Source organism: Argopecten irradians, chromosome 3 (genome assembly GCF_041381155.1).
Source record: "Argopecten irradians isolate NY chromosome 3, Ai_NY, whole genome shotgun sequence".
Taxonomy (NCBI): Eukaryota; Metazoa; Mollusca; class Bivalvia; order Pectinida; family Pectinidae; genus Argopecten; species Argopecten irradians.
In genome coordinates this window covers 12,972,932-12,993,698 of record NC_091136.1, presented here as the reverse complement: position 1 = coordinate 12,993,698, position 20,767 = coordinate 12,972,932, and the positions used below count along the sequence as shown (strand labels likewise).

At 34.4% G+C, this 20,767-nt stretch overlaps 1 protein-coding gene across 1 annotated transcript in view; it reads left to right on the top strand.

The window, feature by feature from the left end:
* The window catches only part of LOC138317583 (son of sevenless homolog 2-like), a 28,784-nt gene that overhangs the window by 2,241 nt on the left and 5,776 nt on the right, over nt 1-20,767 (top strand). Inside the window, exons 2-22 of the mRNA XM_069259356.1 lie at nt 286-546; nt 3,626-3,709; nt 4,017-4,097; nt 5,861-6,055; nt 6,598-6,738; nt 7,184-7,294; nt 8,498-8,596; nt 8,851-8,978; nt 9,172-9,302; nt 9,534-9,722; nt 10,204-10,327; nt 10,855-10,938; nt 11,499-11,711; nt 12,268-12,387; nt 13,094-13,352; nt 14,770-14,925; nt 15,310-15,492; nt 17,993-18,110; nt 19,058-19,230; nt 19,760-19,876; nt 20,375-20,621. Of these exons, the coding sequence (XP_069115457.1) occupies nt 286-546; nt 3,626-3,709; nt 4,017-4,097; nt 5,861-6,055; nt 6,598-6,738; nt 7,184-7,294; nt 8,498-8,596; nt 8,851-8,978; nt 9,172-9,302; nt 9,534-9,722; nt 10,204-10,327; nt 10,855-10,938; nt 11,499-11,711; nt 12,268-12,387; nt 13,094-13,352; nt 14,770-14,925; nt 15,310-15,492; nt 17,993-18,110; nt 19,058-19,230; nt 19,760-19,876; nt 20,375-20,621 (3,214 nt within the window). The remainder of the gene's footprint in view (nt 1-285; nt 547-3,625; nt 3,710-4,016; nt 4,098-5,860; nt 6,056-6,597; nt 6,739-7,183; nt 7,295-8,497; nt 8,597-8,850; nt 8,979-9,171; nt 9,303-9,533; nt 9,723-10,203; nt 10,328-10,854; nt 10,939-11,498; nt 11,712-12,267; nt 12,388-13,093; nt 13,353-14,769; nt 14,926-15,309; nt 15,493-17,992; nt 18,111-19,057; nt 19,231-19,759; nt 19,877-20,374; nt 20,622-20,767) is intronic.

Genomic DNA, 20,767 nt, shown 5'->3' with positions numbered 1-20,767 from the left:
TCCTTTGAATTGCAGCCCCACATGTTATGAACATAATACCTTTTCCAACAAAAATGAATGTCTAAACTGCATTTGTATATTACAGAGCTATCTGCCTTTGCATGTAGGTATATTAATTTTGACATCATGTGTTTGCAAAAGTAATATCATACTTTTCAAAGAAAATGATGTTGAATTGCACCCACAAAATAATGATGTCACAATGAATACCTATCCATAAAGGAGCTAACTCTGCCATGAGCAAAGATGGAATAGTATTTATACCATTTCTTCTTTTACTCCCAGGTTCATCAGCAGGTGCACCCGTCCTTGGTGGCCAAAACTGATGCCCTGGACTACATCGAGAGCCTCATCCTGAATCTGTTGGTAACACTATGTGTGTCCCATCCACACTCGGTACAGGACATCATTGACCGAGTCAACAAGACCTTTCCTGATCCAATAGACAAATGGGCTATCCGTGACGCAAATAGTGCCTTGGAGAAAGGCCGTAAAAACACTCCACTCGTTCTTCCTGTGGATAAAATTCACACCCTCCTCATCAAGGTTAGTGAAATTTGTTGTACATTCTGTTATGGATTAATTAATCATCCTTAAGCCTACCATGGTCATGATGAGATGGTTATAATTAGCCTTTTATCAAGATTCTTAAAGCTACTTCGGGTAAAAAGGTGTTAATTATATATTATAAATGGAACAATCTTAACTTTTCTGTGACAATTATATAGCCATTTGATGTTTTTTGCATTGTCACTAGTTTTGAAACGAGAGGGGGACAGAACTATTGTAAGAGGTTCAGGTAGGGATTTCGTCCAGAAAATGTTGATAGTCTAGATGCTTCTATATAATAAGAATTATCCAACAATAATTTAAATTCATTAAAACTTGAAATAAGTTGTTTAGATTTTAATTAGATCTTTAGATTTTAATTAGAATCCTTTGATAGTGTGGTAAACGAATATACATACCCGGCCTACTACAGTAAAACCCCTCTAACTCGAACCCGGATTCCTCGAATACCCCTATTCGTCGAACTGGTCGGACGGTCCCGACCGTGTCCCTATATAATCTATGTAACAAAACCCCGGATAGCTTGAACAGCTATTCGTCGAATACCTTATTCCTCGAACAGAAATATATCCCCGTTTGAGCAAATACATAGTATGTACCCATGCATTCGTCGAACAGGTGTTCGGCCCTTGATAACTGTTTACCTGTGTCACACCTGACTGCACCGACCGTCACGGATAATAGCTCACGACTTGTGTTTATACAGGTGCCGTATCAACCCTTTCGGTAATTAAGGGATTAACGGTGTCAGTATTACCTACCTCCACGATCGCCAGTCGTTGTTTAATGCAAACTTTATTTGAATATTTCAGAAAAGGCATTAAATAATCGGTGTCTCTCTCGTAATAATCTTCGCTTAAATACGAAAATACGGAAGATGTTTACATTGATTTGTGTTAATAGAAAGTACGCATTGTGAAATGACAAAAGAGTCGGAAGAAATCGCTGACCTCCGACTCCCTGTATAAGTTCAATATTTTTTTTTAATTTGTGTTTTTTCCAAAAGATATAAACGATACCAAAATTTGATAGTGCTAAGTACAAATCACATTGACCCATGTTCGTTTTTATCAGTGCGTTTCGTATCTTTTCCCGCATATTGTATTTCCGTAACTTTCCTCGTGAACACGTGTAACCTAACGCTTTTACAAGGTAGATATAGGTATTGTTGTTTGTTCGTAACTATGCTGGTTAATAACTTTAATGTGTGTATTTATTTTGTAAATGTGTTAAATGATTTTTGTTAATTAAATCATCGAAATTGTACACATTGTCTGTTTTAACCAATATGGTATTTTTGTACCACGTTTGACGATCGTTTACATTTGATTTACTTTGTCGTCAGTATTTCAAACCCTCATTTTATGTAATACATATTTTTTCAACTTGATATTGCTATCAAAACACACTTTCATAAAAAATCCAAAATGCTGGAATTACGGTAATTAAAATGTCATTGCAATGTATTGTTTGTCATAGGGAGACCGGACATTTTGACTGTCAACGGTCGATCATGACCAACCTCGGATGAGTCGAATACCCTGTATTCCTCGAATTATTGATCTGATCCCCTGCTGTTCGAGTTATAGGGGTTTTACTGTATACCTTTGGGCTGGGTACAAAGTGGTGCCTATATATATATGTCCTGGTGGAGCAGTGCCTCAGGAACTCACTCAGGCACATTTTTTTATATACTTTGTTGTAGGTTTCCAATAATTTTATGTATATACATGCATTTATATATTATTTTTCTTCAAAACAATCATAACTATCATTCTTAACATCTTCTGTACTGCTCACAGGACGTCAATTCAAGTTTACAATTATGGACTTGCCATATAAATTCCGTTCAGAAAGACCTTCACATGTATATATATGTAAAAAAAATGTCTCGCTGATAATTTCATATTTCGTATGGTTCAGTTTTATTGCCTAGTTTGTAGGCGATATATATAAAATAAAATTATGATAAAATGCATACAAACGTTTAATAATGGTTTGCATAATTACTTTGCTCCATTGGAAGTCATAGGCACCAACCGCAATTGTAGCTCTAAAGACAGCACCATATTTTCTGTCTTAAGTCTTTTGGGCTACAATATTGCAGCTACATGGTAACCATCCTTATAATCTGGATATCAACATTCAAAGCCTTTTGTAAACATGTTTCAAATGAAGCGTATTGTGGCCAAATTTAACTTAGACCAGGAACTCTTGTAGGCGGGATATTGGAAAATTTAAAAAATCTAGGTGTTGTTAGGTTGCATAATCGTTTGAATACTTGCCATTACTGAAATAAATATTTTTTCATTTGAAAAAAGGATAGAATAGTTTTTGCTACATACTAGGATGATAGTAATTATAATTGGTTGCTTTACCTGCCATTTTGTTGGGATTCTACCTGGTTATAAAAAATCTGTTCAGTTTGATTGGTTGGCCAAACTGAGTTATGTGCGTTGATTGGATAATTACTTGTTGTTTTTAAATTCATGTGTTTAAAGGCCCACTACTTTTCCGAAACAAAAAAATAAACTCTCTTAAAAACATTATTAACATAAGGAAATATCTATTGATGGCCGAAGATGAAGTTATAATACCAAACAAATGCAAGGTTTCCTCCATAAACTATGTAAGCAGTGAAGATGATTTCACTGTTTTGACGTTTGACGCAGTGACAGTCAACTAACACTCGGTAAATAGGACAACGACAGGAAACATAATACGACCTGCATTATGAAAATTAACATTTCATTTATTAAGATTTAATTGTTCAGAAGGTGATGACAGGTGTAGTACAATAATCTAATACTTTTGCGACTCTAGAAAATTATTAATCTTGCTTGACATTTCAATTTTAAAAATAAAAAGCCATTTTGGAAAGGTAGTGGGTCTGTAAGGGATGCCAGTAGGGAAACAATTACAAGCAAATTAATGTTAGATAAACCCAGAGAAGTTCGAAGGTTGTTTTCATGTTTCAGGCATTATTCTTAGGTTTTGGGGAAAACATGTATTTGAAAATGACATATACATGTAGATATATTTTGTACTTATTCAGGAGGCCCTTGGATACAGAATTGAGTTCCAGGTTACTCTCTATATTGTGGCAGTGTTGGAATACATAGCTGCAGACATACTCAAAGTTAGTATCTCTTGATATTTGAAATTTCGACCAAAATTAATCAGTCAGTAGAAAGGTTTATTATAGTTATTATGAATTATAGAGATAACTAAAATGTAGTGTTTTGTAAAAAAAAAAAAAAAAAAAAAAAAAGTAACACCATTCTCACACATTTATCTATCTATCTACCAAATTCTGGTAACTTAAATCTTTCAGACTAAAATAAGAATAAGATCATGGCTGTTCTTACAGGCTAAAATAATTATAAGATTACGGCTAAAACAAAGTGGATGAGACAGATAATTATTGTTTTGAAATATTTTCGCAGCTGACGGGGAACTATGTTAGGAATATCAAACATGCAGAGATTACATCCCAGGATATCAAGGTTGCCATTTGTGCTGACCAGGTGAGTTGTACTGAAAATCATGCTTTAGATTAAAGGTGATGTCTGCTTAGATTTATATAACATAAAATGTTTATTATGTAGAAACTTTGGTTGTTTTTGTGGTTGCTGTGAACCCATGAATATAAAAACAACGAAAATTTTTGTGTTTTACAGTAGCTGGTGAGTTTTGTGGAACAAAATTTTTGCGATTTGATTTAAAAACGAGAAAATCATATGTTTTGAAGATCATAGCAATGTGCTGCGAAATCCTGAAAATAACCATCTATACGATATTTTACAAAGGCCAACCCACATCCTCAAATATTTCATGATACAGTGGAACCTCCCGAAACCGATCATGGTCGGTGCATATAATTTTGGCCGGTTTAGAGAGGGTTCGGTTTGGAGAAGTGAACCGAATACCGATCATCACGATCCGGATTTAATCGATCGGAAGTCGTTTTTTACACTAGTGAACCGAGAATCATACGTTTAAAAGGAATTGATTACAGCAAACTTGACTTTGTTACCGCTTTTAAACGTAGTTTAGTTAGTTAGTTGCGTGAATGTTCTTGGGGATGTTCTCGTCTGCAACCTACATACGACCGATCGCTTCCGGTTACGTCAAGAATCAAATTATATGGTCTAATTACATGATGATCAGTCGATGCCGGTCATTATATGACATAGTCATTTTCTAAAACAATACATGGCTTCGGCTTCTTCATACAGATAATTTACGTTATCCGACAACTACATATGTAAATAAAAAAAACCCGTGTGATTTGAATACGAAACTTTCTCTTTATTACTAGCTCTGCTTGTTTTCCTACAGTAAACAAACCGCGTGCACATGGTAGACCTTCGTTAGATATCTAAACAATAGACATGATTAAATAATTACACCAAGATCTCGGGTATAATTACCGTGTACCTATAGCCTTCACATCTGTATACATGCCCAAGGACATGGCACGCAACAACTATGGTACAGGTACGTGTGTATTTCACGGTCGGTTTGATCAGACCTCAATGCAATCTATCGGTGTCGCTCAGGTAAGGCCGGTTTTCAGAAGTGTATTTTAGTTACATTTGACTATTCCGATCTCAAAATCGGTCCGGTATTCGGAATTGGGAGGGATCGGTTTTGGGAAGTTTTTTATACTATTAATAAAGAGGAATTCATTCCGTACATGACATCCATGTTCGGTTTCTAGAGGTGATCGGTTTTGGGAAGGTTCGGTCCTCAAATATTTCATGATATATGTAAAATTTTATAATATGCATTAGATTGGCATGTTTCACAGTTATAGAGTAATATAAATTAAAAGAATTTTGGTATTTGATGTTGATTGCTTCCTTGATTCCATTACATGTTTCAAAATGTTTATTCTGTATATAGATTCTCACACATTCCATCACCCACCATATAGACAGTTGTTTTCTCGGGACGTTGATTTGATTGTGAAAATTTGATCCACACAATATTAAGACATGTTTGAAGCATAATTATTCACCTTTAAAGCCAGAAAAAGAATCGAAGCTATTGAAATAAAGATTAATGTTCACCTTTTTAGATAAATTACAAAAAATTTGACCTTTCTTAGATAATAGGCTATACTGTTAATAGATTTTGAACATAAATTGGAATGTGGAAATATTTGTGTTATTGGTTCTTGTAAGATATATATTAAATTATCATAGATTCAATATTTGTATTCTGTATTTTAGATTCACTAAAATATATATTGTTATGAATTCAATGTTTGTATTTTGTGTTTCAGGTTCTTATGGACATGTTTTCTCAAGAGGAAGATGTTTCACTTCCTGTTCTGGAAGAACCAATCAAAACAGAGTCCTTGAAATACGAGGACATAGTCAAAGACTTCATCCATGAAGAGACACAATACATGAGGGACTTAAATATGATCATCAAGGTCTTCAGAGCTCCTTTTGTCAAACACTTCCCAAGAAGCAAGGTTTGTGTTTCAAATTACCTCTGGCATCAGGCTATTCAAATTGGTTTGTTAATAAATTTCATATGTAGATATTCCCTTAAGACCCTATAGTTGAACATTGTGGGACCTCTTATTTAGATTTTAGATATCAAAATCCCAATCTAGTTAAAATATATAGTAAAATTGTATATTGAATTTTTGAAGTACTTGAAAAATGCTTGGAAAATGCTTGAATTCTACTCTGAAAACTCTGTACCAAAACTCTGTACCAACCATGTATTAGAGAGATTAAAAAATAATTTGATGCCTTCTATACACGCCTTATTATGAAACATCTCTGCTTCATTCAGTTGAATTTCAATCTTGTATTGTCAAAAACAAAGGCTCTGTAAAAAAAAAAGATTGGTAACACATTTTCATTTCTTGGTTATTTATTACATAGGCAACATTTTCTTGATCTGTGACTGTTCAGCTAAAATTTTAGTGCATGGTCACAACATAGTATTATATTTGCTGTGTTCTTTTGAGTCTTATTCCAATTCAAATTTTCTTACATTGTTTAGGATTTGGAAGTGATATTCAGTAATATACTAGACATCTATGAGTTCACTGCCAATCTGTTGAGTTCTGTGGAAGAACAAGTAGAAATGGCTGCAGAAAAAGACCTTCCACTAGTGGGCATTTGTTTCCTGGATATGGCAGAGGTAAGTTATCTCTTGTCACTGTTACACAGACAAAATGTCTTTAGGTCAATTCAGGTTTATACCCTAATTTATCACAAAATCCGCCTGATATCCAGTGATTTTGCCCTTGTAATAATTTTGCACATGTCACTAGTATAATATGACCTGGAGCGATTTTCATTGGCTAGAAATCCATCGTCATGTCAGACAAAAACAATAAAGTGACGTCAGGAAAAATGACGTGACTTCAGGATTATGAGGATGGTGGGACAAAATGACGGCCTCTGCTGGATTTCCGGAATACTTTTGATGTGAAATTCTTTGTTATGTAGCTAGGTAGTTCTGTGATAAATAAAAACTTCTTAATAGACTTGTTTCATAAATCTCATATGAAATTAACTCTCATGTAATCCTGTATATTTATTAGTTCAGCAATTCAAGTGTATTTGTACCATTCTTTTTACAGGAGGAGGCTTTCAATGTGTATGAGAAATATGTGGATGACATGTTGGCTCCACATGGGAAGGAAAGACTTTATACCCTGTTACAGAGGGATGATCTCAACACAACGCTACAGGTCAGTATCACTCAGGGGCCGTATTAGGTCAGTATCACTCAGGGGCCATACTAGGTCAGTATCACTCAGGAGTCATATTAGGTCATTGTCACTCGGGGGTAATATAAGGTCAGTATCACTAGTTACTCATGGGTCATATAAGTTCAGTATCACAAGTCTCAGGAGTCATATAATGTCAGTATCACTCCGGGATCATATTAGGTCAGTGTCACTCAGGGGTAATATAAGGTCAGTATCACTAGTTACTCATGGGTCATATAAGTTCAGTATCACTAGTTACTCAGGAGTCATATAATGTCAGTATCACTCAGGGATCATATTAGGTCAGTGTCACTTAGGGGTAATATAAGGTCAGTATCACTAGTTGCTCAGAGGTCATATAAGGTCAGTATCACTCGAGGGTCATATAACATCATTATCACTACTTACTCAGGGTCATATAAGCTGTATCACTAGTTACTCAGAGGTCATATAAGGTCAGTATCACTAGTTATGATATAAGGTTAGTATCACTAGTTACCCAATGCCCAGGGGTCATATAAGGTTAGTATCACTAGTTACCCAATGCCCAGGGGTCATATAAGGTCAGTATGACTAGTTACTCAAGGGTTATATAAGGTCAGCATCACTAGTTACTCAGTGGTCGTATTAGGTCAGTATCACTAGTTACTTTCAAAAATTAAATGGTTGTCCAATGACCGTTAAGGCCCTTTGGGCCTCTTGTTAGCTCATATTCCAGACAAAGAAGTATTATGGCATTGTGCAAGATTCATTAACTTTCCTGAAGACATTAACTTTTTCCTTTATACCAAAAGTAATTAAGTGGTAATTTAGGCAGGTGAGCTAACATGTATTCATCAAGAAACAAGGAATATTACATTTACTACATTTTTTCTTGCTTCAATTTACAGAAGAACATCACTAATAGTTCCATCAAAGGTTATTCCACCATCGTATTCACAGAGTTATTTGCCCTTGGGATTATTACAACATATTTTTGTGATCATAACGTCATATTTCTACATAAAGATATGATGTCATTTTTGTGCACAGACTGATGACACAACAATCAAAATGATACTTTCATTGTCAATGCTGCATTCTGTTCTGTTAAAAGCGAGTGAAGATATCAAATTTAAAAATGTAATAAACAAAGGTTATTATCAGCTGTGTTGATATTAAGTATTTAAATGTGTTTGACAGAATGAAGGGCATGGTTTGAAGGACGCTATGAAGTATGTGCTCCCCAAACTGTTACTGGGACCTATCTACCACTGCCTACACTACTTTGAGGTCATCAAGGTCAGTATAAAGGAGTCTTTGGAAATAGCATTATTTAATAGCTGTATACACTGATCTATAAGTACAGTTCTGTTGTAATCATGTATGCAAATAGCTGCATAGCCATCCATAACCTGTATATTGTTAAACATTCACTTACACTGCTCTCTGTGTATTGATATCAAATGGAAAGTCACAACATTTTCTTCCTGCTAAATTTAACAACTATGCAGTATGTGAAGTTAAGGTACTGTATGGTAAACCTAATATTACAGGCACTTATCAGCACAAGTCCTAATGAAGAAGACCAGGAAAGTCTAGAGCAGGCAAGTGGACTTCTCACCTTCCTCAAGGCTATGCTGGAACGCAAATTCTCTGGAAATCTACCAAAGAAAAAGCCCTGGTAAGTGAAGATTCCCACAACACAAGCATCCTTAGGAGAGCTTTTGTACACAGGTTGTGTTAATATAATTTTACTCATTTAAAATACTACAATTTCTTTGTCTCTCACAAACTGAGTTAATTTCATTCAAATAACAAAGCTAAGGTAATATTTCTTACGGAAAAAATGCTTACAAAATGCTTTTGATTTACAGGGAAACATCACTGCGACTGCAGGGAAAAACTGGACGCCAAGCTGTGGTACAAAAAATGTCTGATCTCCAGAAAACTATTGATGGTTGGGAGGGTAAAGATATCTGGCAAAGCTGTAGTGAATTTATCCTGGGTAAATATTTTCACGTTATTGTCGAGTACATAAGTTACATTTATACTCTGACTATCACAATTATACTCTGTTTATACTATTGTATCTACATTTAGTTAAGTTTAAGGAAAGGATTGATAATGATAATGTGTAAGGAAAAGATTGATAATGATTATTGTGTTAAGAAAAGATTGATAATGATAATGTATAAAGATAAGATTAATAATGATGATGTGTAATTTTTGCTTACAGAGGGTGTTCTCTACAAACAAGTAAGGGGGAGACCAACAGAACGCCATGTCTTCCTATTTGATGGGCTTATCATCATGTGTAAACAGAACATGCGTCGCACCTCGGTCACTAGCGCTTCTGGAGACTTTAAGCTTAAGGAGAAATTCCTCATCAGAAAAATAGAGATTCGAGATCGGGAGGATATGGAGGGTTGGTATCATTTTGTGAAAATAAATTAATGTGTGTGCCCCTTTTGGCCTCGAATCCATCACATTTTCAAACCCCTTATTAAGTGATTAATATGTTGAATTATAAATATCTAGTACTACCTTAATACAATAGGTATGATTTTTTTTATCATAATTACAGCTTCAGTTGCCATGGTAACCATTCTGGCAATATTTCCATTTAGGTTTTTCATCTAAAATCTATAGAGCGCATCATTGAACAAAGAAAGAGCTAATGCCCATGAGCCTATTGTTTGGCAGTACTGCCAAAATTCATTTTAACTCTTATATGTACATGTAAAATTAAAACCTGTGCATTGTAAGTAATGTTGTTCTCAAAATTTTAGGTGGGGAATAATATCTTACAATCTCTCCTCGATTTGGTAGTATTACGGCCCATAGAAAGAATATATGAAACTGTACTAATTATGTTTTTAATAGGATTGTTTTGACAATTATTTCAGAGTGTAAACACTGCTTTGAGATCCAGCTGCGTGACCATACAAACAACAGTGTTGTATTGAGTTCTAAGTCTGCAGAGGATAAAGCCAACTGGATGTCGGCTCTGATCTCTTTACAGACTAGAAGGTAAGTATCTACTAGTTATTATACAATGAGTAGGGAGCCAATGTCAGTGGGCATGACAGACAAACGTGAGCAGCCATGATTACTTTGGATGCCATGCCAGATTTAAAATTGTCAAAAAAATTGCCACCTCAGTCACAGTAGATGATGTTCAGCGTAACAGGATGTTGTAAAATTAATCTAACAAAACATTAGAGTATGTAAAAGTTGTAACAGAACTTGCAAATGGTCCGTGGTGGAACAGCAAGCAATTAAATTCCAGCCATCTTATGTTGCTGTCATGTTGCGTTTTGTAATGTTCTGTCACGTTTTGTTTCGTGTTTTATGATGGTTGATACACATTGATGCAAGTTTTGTTCTGTTTTGTATTATTCGTCCACTTAGATAATACTTGCTAAAACCTGCCCATGAAATATAAACAGATATAGTAATAATAGTTTTGATAAGGTATGAATTATGTCTGTCGGAAAACTTTAAAAATGAACAAAATTGGTGCATGTTTGTGAGATTTATCTTTTGTTATGTTACAGTAATTTAGAGAGACGTTTAGACAGTATCATTCGTGATGAGGAAAAGCAACAGCCTCTCAAATTACCTCCCCCTGAAATTTACAGGTAAGTCAAAGTCTTGTTTAACCATCACAGGAAAGTTAATTACATGTGAGAGTTTGCTTCTCTTACTACATATAACTCATTTGTCTAAAAAGGTTTTGCGGGATAGAAAAGATATGAAATATATCTTCTTTTTCTAAAGAAAGAAAAGTATGATCTTATTAGGATTAAATTACATTTATGTACTCGTATAAATTGAAAAATCCTAAAATATTAAGTATGCCATCCAACTTCTTGAATTAATTACTGAAGAAAGCACTTCAAACAGGACTTTTGAAAACAAAAAATTGTTTATGACATTAAGAAATTATTTTTTTCATGCCCCGATGAAATTAAGAAATAGTAACGCTATTGCTTTAATGTATTAATCTCTTTGTATTTTCATTTTGGTTATTGGAAGAAAAACATATCCTAAATAGGTAATTATTTCATAGACTTAACAGGATATTAAAAATAAAGAATCAATATTAAAAATAAAAACCTGGTCTTTATATAATATTGATATGTTTGGTACAGATTTTCAGTGGAAGATTCCTCATATAATATTGATATGTTTGGTACAGATTTTCAGTGGAAGATTCCTCAGAAAATATTGTGCTTGAGGACCGTCGTCAGCTCCCCATTGAGAGCCCCTTGATAAAGGGAGGTCTTCTCCTGAAGTTAGTGGAGAGGCTTACCTATCACATGTACGCGGACCCCAAGTTTGTCAAGACATTCCTCACCACCTACCGATCTTTCTGCAAACCTCATGAACTCCTCGAGCTTCTCAAAGAAAGGTATGTTAATCCATCAAGTTCTTCATGTTGTTGTTTGGTATATACTAATAATGCTCCCTGCTGACAAATGGTATTTTTTCACTATCAGAAAACAAGAGCAGACAAATTCACATTTTTCTTCTTATCAGTTACCAAAGTTACTTACTATACACCATTACCACTATTGAAAAGCTTGAGCTTCTAATTATACTTCAAGATAAAAATATTGAAAATAATTTATTACATCCTGAAAAAATTCCGTGGCACTATGTCCTAACTGGAATGAAGTACTGATTGTGTACACACCAAAAGCAAGATATATATTATTTCATATTCATTTTTGTGTTAATTAGACACATATAAACACGATTATACATCAGTTATTGTTCAGATGATGAGTTTCATTTATGCCCTGTCGATGTCGGAGCATCTTTAAGTAATAGTCAACCAATTTTATCTCACCTGGCCAGAAGAGCTAGTGAGCTTGAATTATGTTATGTAAATAAGTTAGAGTTGATCTAAAATGTTTTTTTGAGTCCCTTGGTAAAGTTGCTCTCTTGCATTGTTTTTCTTTCAGGTTTGACATACCTGAGTTCCCCTTAAAATCTCAGACAGAATTGCCTGAACAGGAGAGTCAGCAAGCTCGTGATGACTTGAAGAGGTTCCGTAAGGAGTATATTAAACCAGTGCAATTTCGGTAATATTTTGACATTAACTTGGATTGATTCTTGTTTTGCTATTTAATCCAATGATAATATTTTACATGTTCAGATTTTGCTCATCTAACATTCATTCAAGGTCATAGGGGTATGCTTGAATAACTTGTTTTCAATAACTTGTAGTCGTAGATGCATGGTATCAAGTCAGTGGCATGTTTAGGTAAAGGGATAACTTACTTTCATGGTCAGATAGATCAAATATATAAAATTCTTCAAACATCTTCCCAATAAGTTAAAAACCTGAAGTACTTTTATATATTGCATGCTGGATCACCTGAAAGACCTTGACCTTCTTTCAATGAGAGAGTGGTTAAATATATTCGAAACTATCAGATGTATATATATAGAAACTATCAGAATAGATGATCATTTTCAGCTCATTTGATCTTTTGCTTTTTATCCAAAGATTTTTCCATCACTGTAAATTTCTGTGTTTGTATTGTACCAATAGTCAGATGACCATTCTAAGGCCCAAGGTTCTTTGTCACAAATGAATCTGAGTATTGTCAAATTGGGTCACAGGTTTTCATTGAAAGCTGTAACAGGTTATTTGGCATTGAGTTTGTGGAAGTATGGAAATATAGGAATTATAATTTTTGTTTAGCCTAAATTCTTGAAGATTAAGACTTAGTGTTAACTTTGATTTAAACGAAAATTTATAGTTGTTCATTGTGTTGGTTACAGAGTGGTGAATGTATTGCGACATTGGGTGGACCACCACTATTATGACTTTGAGAGGGACATGTCTCTTCTGTACAAACTCCAGGAGTTCCTGGCTGGAGTCAAGGGAAAGGCCATGAAGAAGATGGCAGAGTCCATAATTAAAGTCATTCATCGGCGATTTGAGAGTCAGAGCACAGAACGAGAGTTTACCTATCAAAAACCTTTGCCAAATGTTGAGTGGCATTTGACAAGGGAACCCAAGGCATTTGATCTCATGACGGTAAAGAATACTAAGATTTGTAAAAAAAAAATGCAGAGATTTGTGTACAAGGAAATCTACATACCATACAGATCTATATAACATAGAGATCTGTATAGAGATCTAAATACCATGATACTGATCTGTGTATCTAAGATATCTATATACCATAGAGATCTATGTATCTAAGGTATCTATATACCATAGAGATCTGTGTATCTAAGGTATCTATATACCATAGAGATCTGTGTATCTAAGAGATTTATTTAACATAACGATCTGTGTATCTAAGAGATCTATATACCATACAGATCTGTGTATCTAAGAGATCTATATACCATACAGATCTGTGTATCTAAGAGATCTATATACCATACAGATCTGTGTATCTAAGAGATCTATATACCATACAGATCTGTGTATCTAAGAGATCTATATACCATACAGATCTGTGTATCTAAGAGATCTATATACCATACAGATCTGTGTATCTAAGAGATCTATATACTCTACAGATCTGTGTATCTAAGAGATCTATATACCATACAGATCTGTGTATCTAAGAGATCTATATACTCTACAGATCTGTGTATCTAAGAGATTCTATATACTCATACAGATCTGTGTATCTAAGAATCTATATACTCTACAGATCTGTGTATCTAAGAGATTCTATATACCATACAGATCTGTGTATCTAAGAGATCTATATACCATACAGATCTGTGTATCTAAGATCTTATACATAACGATCTGTGTATCTAAGAGATCTATATACCATACAGATCTGTGTATCTAAGAGATCTATATACTCTACAGATCTGTGTATCTAAGATTATTAATATAAGAATCTATCTGTGTATCTAAGATTTATATACCATAGAGATCTGTGTATCTAAGAGATCTATTTAACATAAAGATCTGTGTATCTAAGATATCTACCATAGAGATCTATCAGATTTATTTAAATAAGATCTGTGTATCTAAGAGATCTATATACTCTACAGATCTGTGTATCTAAGAGATCTATATACCATACAGATCTGTGTATCTAAGAGATCTATATACCATACAGATCTGTGTATCTAAGAGATCTATATACCATACAGATCTGTGTGTCTAAGAGATTCTATATACCATACAGATCTGTGTATCTAAGAGATCTATATACCATACAGATCTGTGTATCTAAGAGATCTATATACCATACAGATCTGTGTATCTAAGAGATCTATATACCATACAGATCTGTGTATCTAAGAGATCTATATACCATACAGATCTGTGTATCTAAGAGATCTATATACCATACAGATCTGTGTATCTAAGAGATCTATATACCATACAGATCTGTGAATCTAAGAGATCTATATACCATACAGATCTGTATCTAAGAGATCTTAATAGATCTTTATTATTGATTTTGGTTCCTTTACAGCTTCATCCTATAGAGATTGCGAGACAAGTGACCTTGCTGGAGTTTGACCTTTACCGTGCTGTACAACCATCTGAGCTGATTGGCTGTGCATGGATGAAAATTGACAAGCAAAACACATCTCCTAACCTATTAAAGATGATAGCATTTACCAATAATGTAAGTTTTTATAAATGACCTGAGATGGAGTCTCCATCCTTTTTATCTGCCTTTGTATGTCCCTTATCATGCATTCTTCTGTAAATAATTTTGATTCTCTTCTTCTCCAAAACACAAGTTGTTGTGCAATCCATGTATTTTTCATTATAAAACAGGACTACAAGACTTTTGAAGATCATGCTCTTACATACACTATCTGTCTCCTTCATTAACGATAACAACTTTTTACATGTGAATTTCCTTAAAAAATAATCTTTTTTTTTACCTTTTTTTTTTTATAACGAGTAACAGTACTATATATATGTATCAAGTATGGGTATCCAAACCCAGTCATGAATTGATGTTATTTTATGTTTTAATTAATACCCAAATCCTTGATTACAGTTTACATTTTGGATGGAGAAATGCATTTTGATGGCGGAGAATATAGAGGAGAGGGTGGCTGTCGTGTGTCGTATATTGGAGATTATGCTCGTTTTCCAAGAACTGAACAATTTTAATGGTGTTTTAGAAATAGTTAGTGCAATAAACTCTGCTCCAGTGTACCGACTGGAACATACCTTTGAGGTAAGTGCATTCGTGTTTCTATATAATTGTGTTTTTTTTATAACTTTGTTATAGAGATACTGTTTCCATTTTATGAGGAGCTTAAGATTATATTTACTTTTACCCAGGAATGCTTTCAAAGTGGACTTTGAATGTTGTCATTAAGGAAATAATAACAAAGTGCATTTTGAAAATGAATGGAATATGAAACACAGCTTTGGATTGAATTTGGAGTCAAAATTACAAAGGTCACTTGCTGAATACATTTAAGGTCATTTTAATAGATTTTGAGGTCTGAAGGGGACAGGGATTGCTTCAGCAATATACTCAAAATGCATTCAGAGTGTTGGCTAGTATTCTGGACAACTACTTCTTAATTAATGAATAAGTTTCATTGAAATTTTACAATAGTATTGACCATGCATACTAGCAGGCGACCAGTTCTCGCTGAGAACCAATTCTCGCCATGGGATTGGTATCTGTATTGTTTTCACACTTTTTTTATCCCCCGCCCAACAAAGTCGGTGGGTATATACAACTGGGTACCGTCCGTCCGTCTTCCGTCCGTCTGTCCGTCCGTAGGAATGGTTTCCGGAGCATAACTCTAAAACCAGTAGAGATATTTCCACGAAACTTCATACACACATTGTTCTTATGGTCTAACAGTGCCTTTTGCTATTTTTAGGTTTTCATTTTTTGCATTTTTTCCGTAATCCTGGAAACATTGCTGAAAATATCATATTTTTGTACAAGGTTCGTTTCCAGAGCATAACTCTAAAACCAGAAGAGATATTTCCACGAAACTTCATAGACACATTGGTCTTATGGTCTAGTAGTGCCTTTTGCTATTTGAAGGTTTTCACTTTTTGTACTTTTTTCTGTAACCATGGAAACATTGCTGAAAATGGCAGATTTTTGTGTAAGAATCGTTTCCGGAGCACAACTCTAAAACCAACAGAGATATTTCCATGAAACTTCATAGACACATTGCTCTTATGGTCTAGTAGTGCCTTTTGCTATTTTAAGGTTTTCACTTTTTGCACTTTTTTCTGTAACCATGGAAACATTGCTGAAAATATCATATTTTTGTACAGGTTCATTTCCGGAGCATAACTCTAAAACCAGAAGAGATATTTCCACGAAACTTCATAGACACATTGATCTTATGGTCTAGTAGTGCCTTTTGCTATTTTAAGGTTTTCACTTTTTGTACTTTTTTCTATAACCATGGAAACATTGCTGAAAATGGCAGATTTTTGTGTAAGAATCGTTTCCGGAGCACAACTCTAAAACCAGCAGAGATATTTCCATGAAACTTCATAGACACATTGCTCTTATGGTCTAGTAGTGCCTTTTGCTATTTTTAGGTTTTCATTTTTTGCACTTTTTCTGTAACCATGGAAACATTGCTGAAAATATCATATTTTTGTACCAGGTTCGTTTCCACAGCATAACTGGAAAACCGGTTTAGATATATGCACGGAACTCCATAGGCACATTAGTCTTATGGTCTAGTAGTGCCTTTTGCTATTTTAAGGTTTTCACTTTTTTTGTTCTTTTTTCTGTAACCATGGAAACATTGCTGAAAATGGCAGATTTTTGTGTAAGAATCGTTTCCGGAGCACAACTCTAAAACCAGCAGAGATATTTCCATGAAACTTCATAGACACATTGTTCTTATAGTCTAGTAGTGCCTTTTGCTATTTTTAGGTTTTCACTTTTTGTGCTTTTTTCTGTAACCATAGAAACATTGCTGAAAATATCATATTTTTGTAGCAGGTTCATTTCCGGAGCATAACTCTAAAACCAGCAGAGATATTTCCACGAAACTTCATAGACACATTCTTTTTATGGTCTAGTAGTACCTTTTGCTATTTTTAGGTTTTCATTTTTTGCACTTTTTCTGTTACCATGGAAACATTGCTGAAAATATCATGGTAAATGGTAAATGTTACTTTGCAAAACTCCACCCATCTTTGTGTATATAGTCTAATATAAATGTCAAGGCTGTATACCTGATTCAACAATTGCAGCCCCGCTCTACTTGAATTATACTCCATCTTTCTTTAGCTCAACTTCCTTTTTCCTGTTTTTTTTTTCATACACATAAGTCTCCACAATCAAACTTACTTCAGCTTTGATATCTCCATTGGCGGGGGATCTGAATGACTATGTCCTTGTTTGCGAATAAAGTCAATTTCTGATAGAAGATACTATCATGCTGATTTTTTAAGTTTGAAAATTTGTGTGCAATATTACAAATACACATGCGATAGCGAAAATTGGTACTCGGCGAGAACTGGTCGTCTGCCAGTAGATGTGCAAGGAGGCTTTATTTTCTGACACTATGACTTATTAGTCAAGGAGGCTTTATTTTCTGACACTATGACTTATTAGTCAAGGAGGCTTTATTTTCTGACACTATGACTTATTAGTCCTTGAATCATTTTTGTTCAAACTTATATATTCATTTTATCATATCATAAATATTTACTAAACAGTACAGGCATTTTCTTTCCAGGAAATCCCTCACCGGTTTATGAAGTCTTTCAATGAAGCCAGGGAACTCAATTCTGATCATTTCAAGAAATATGTGGAGAAACTGAGGTCTATAAATCCTCCATGTGTACCTTTTCTTGGTAAGTTAAGTGGGGCCTTTGAACGAATGGTTAGACTGACCTCCCAGTCAAATCTGAGGGGCCAAAAGGAGTTATTTGACCATTTCCATATAAACTATGCATTAGAATGCACTCCTTTTGTATTAGTAGCATATTTTGATAAATTTTAAAACTTTCCTGAATGAGACAGCATTGTTTATTAAATGCTTACTAAGTGCATTGCATGACAATATTAAATGTGTTATGGTAACCTATATTTACTCAGTTAGCCAGGTGAGCAATACAGGCCCTTGGGGAAAATTCATTTTTCAAGCTTTATTGTGATTCATTGGTAATAAGCCCTGTGTCCTTTTTATCCAGTCTTTTAGAACTAGAGTCAAATTCAGCAACAAGCCCCCATTCCATATTTTCTGATTCTGTCTGCTTGTATCTTCGTTTTGAAAAACATCAATGTATGGATATCAATCTGACATTGGATACATGAACTTATTAAATAATTGCTCTAAATACATTTATTTTACACTTTCAAATTAATAAATATCACTTTAAACTAAGATACTTGTGTTTGTCCCTGGTTTTAACATCCTATCATAATTTTTGATTTAATATATTTTAATATATATATTAATTAGGAACCATAAATTTGATTAACTGATTTGTTTCTGCACTCTCAAACCTGTGACTAACTTTGATGAAACTTAGTCGGTGAAGTTATCATGGGATAGTTAGAGCCAAGGCTGCTTACTTCAGATATATTCCTGCATTAATTTGCATATTAATTAAGAGCCTTTAAATCGAAATCGGATTTCTGCTCTGTTAAACCTCTACACGTTGGCCAATATCAACAGAATATAGTCAGTGGCTGTATAATGTTTGAGTTTACCATCATATAGTTGACCCTATCTAACGATATATCCCTGTTTCTATTAGTGATGATGATGAGGAAATTACTTTGCCTTTCCTTGCAGGAATGTATCTAACAAATATATTGAAAATAGAAGAGGGCAATCCAGATTTTCTTCCAAATAGGCCTGAAGGAATAATAAATTTTAGTAAGCGTCGGAAAGTTGCGGAGATAACGGGGGAGATTCAACAATATCAGAACCAGCCGTACTGTCTTAAAAGTGAGCCTGATATGAGGGTAAGTCACTGCAGTAAGAGCACAGAATCAAGTCCAAAAATTAAGTCAAAATGGGCTAAATGGACATTATTGTAAGTGTCTTACAGACATGCATGAAAAATAGTGTTCAAAAGTAAGCGCTCTCTGCTTGTTATGACTAATTTTCATCATGTAAAATCAAATTCACCGGCAAGTCTGTCAACTTTCTCAAATCAGCCTCTGTCACAACTCAAGGGCGGAACTGAAAGAAATATTTGGCTACTCTCGCTTTCATTTATTTTACTTTTTAAACACAAGACATAAGCAAATTTATATTTGATTTATATCTTGACATTATAAAAAAAGTTATATCATACTTTCACATTTTTGTTTTGATCACTTTTATCTAACACATTGTCTTTGAGACACATAATGTATATTTTGTTAATATTTCCAGGAATACATGTATATATATATTTAATACCTCATGCATAAATTTTCATTTTTAAAAGCTACATCACATACATAGATAAGTATTTATATGAAATGTGTTTGTTTCATGAATTTTCAGGAATTCTTTGAGAAGCTAAATCCTAGAGAAGGCATGTCAGAGAAGGAATTTAATGACTCGTTGTATAATAAGTCATTAGAAATTGAACCCAGGGGAGTGAAACAGGCACCAAAATTTGTAAGTTTACATCAAAACAATAGTCAGATAGACAGTATTAGATAGTCAAATGAAGAGAGAAGAATGGGCAAAGCAGAGAAACTCTCCTTCTTTCCATTGACTGACATAGTGATCACAAACATCGGTCTGGGATTTCTGGTTTTATTTGAGATTAAGGCCTGATACGAAATTGATATGGAACAAAGATTGTAGATATTAAAGTATGACGCTTACTCGAAAATTCGATATCAGCGACCAGTCGTTAGACAACTTTGACAGGCTAAAATGACCAGTCGTTATCCACATAAGACAGGTGGTCGTTATGCAAAGTGCCATTATATAGTCTAAGAACCTGTCTTAGGCAATCTTATAAACAGGCGGTCGTTAGAGCAAATTTGACTGAATTGGCAAAATGTTCAGAATCAAAGACAAATGTAAATATCATTACTAGGCTTATGATTCATATCCATAAGCCATTCAGAAATATTATTACGGAATTGCTTTAACTTCTGTTTACAGCCAAGAAAAACAGAGTACAATCTGAAATCTCCTGGGACAAAGGCAATGTCCTCAAGACATGGAGGCACAGTCAAAGTGTTCCCCTTCACCACATTCAAGGACCCTGGTTACACACAAATCAAGGAGGAGGAGGTGGAGGCAGCGTCCCCCCACTGTACCACTCCTCCCACTCCAACCACTCCGTTAACACCACCCGCTAATGCTGGCTCAGACAGCGTCTTTGCACCAGTTGTCATCGGACAAGGAGGTAGGTACACACTTGCTTGCTTTGGAGGAAAATATCACTCACATTAAAGGGACATGAACCCAAAATAAGTTGTTCTGTATATTTAAATGTGATTTTCATATGTTTATTTGTTTTAGATGGATTTTACTGCTGATTTTTATAAAAAA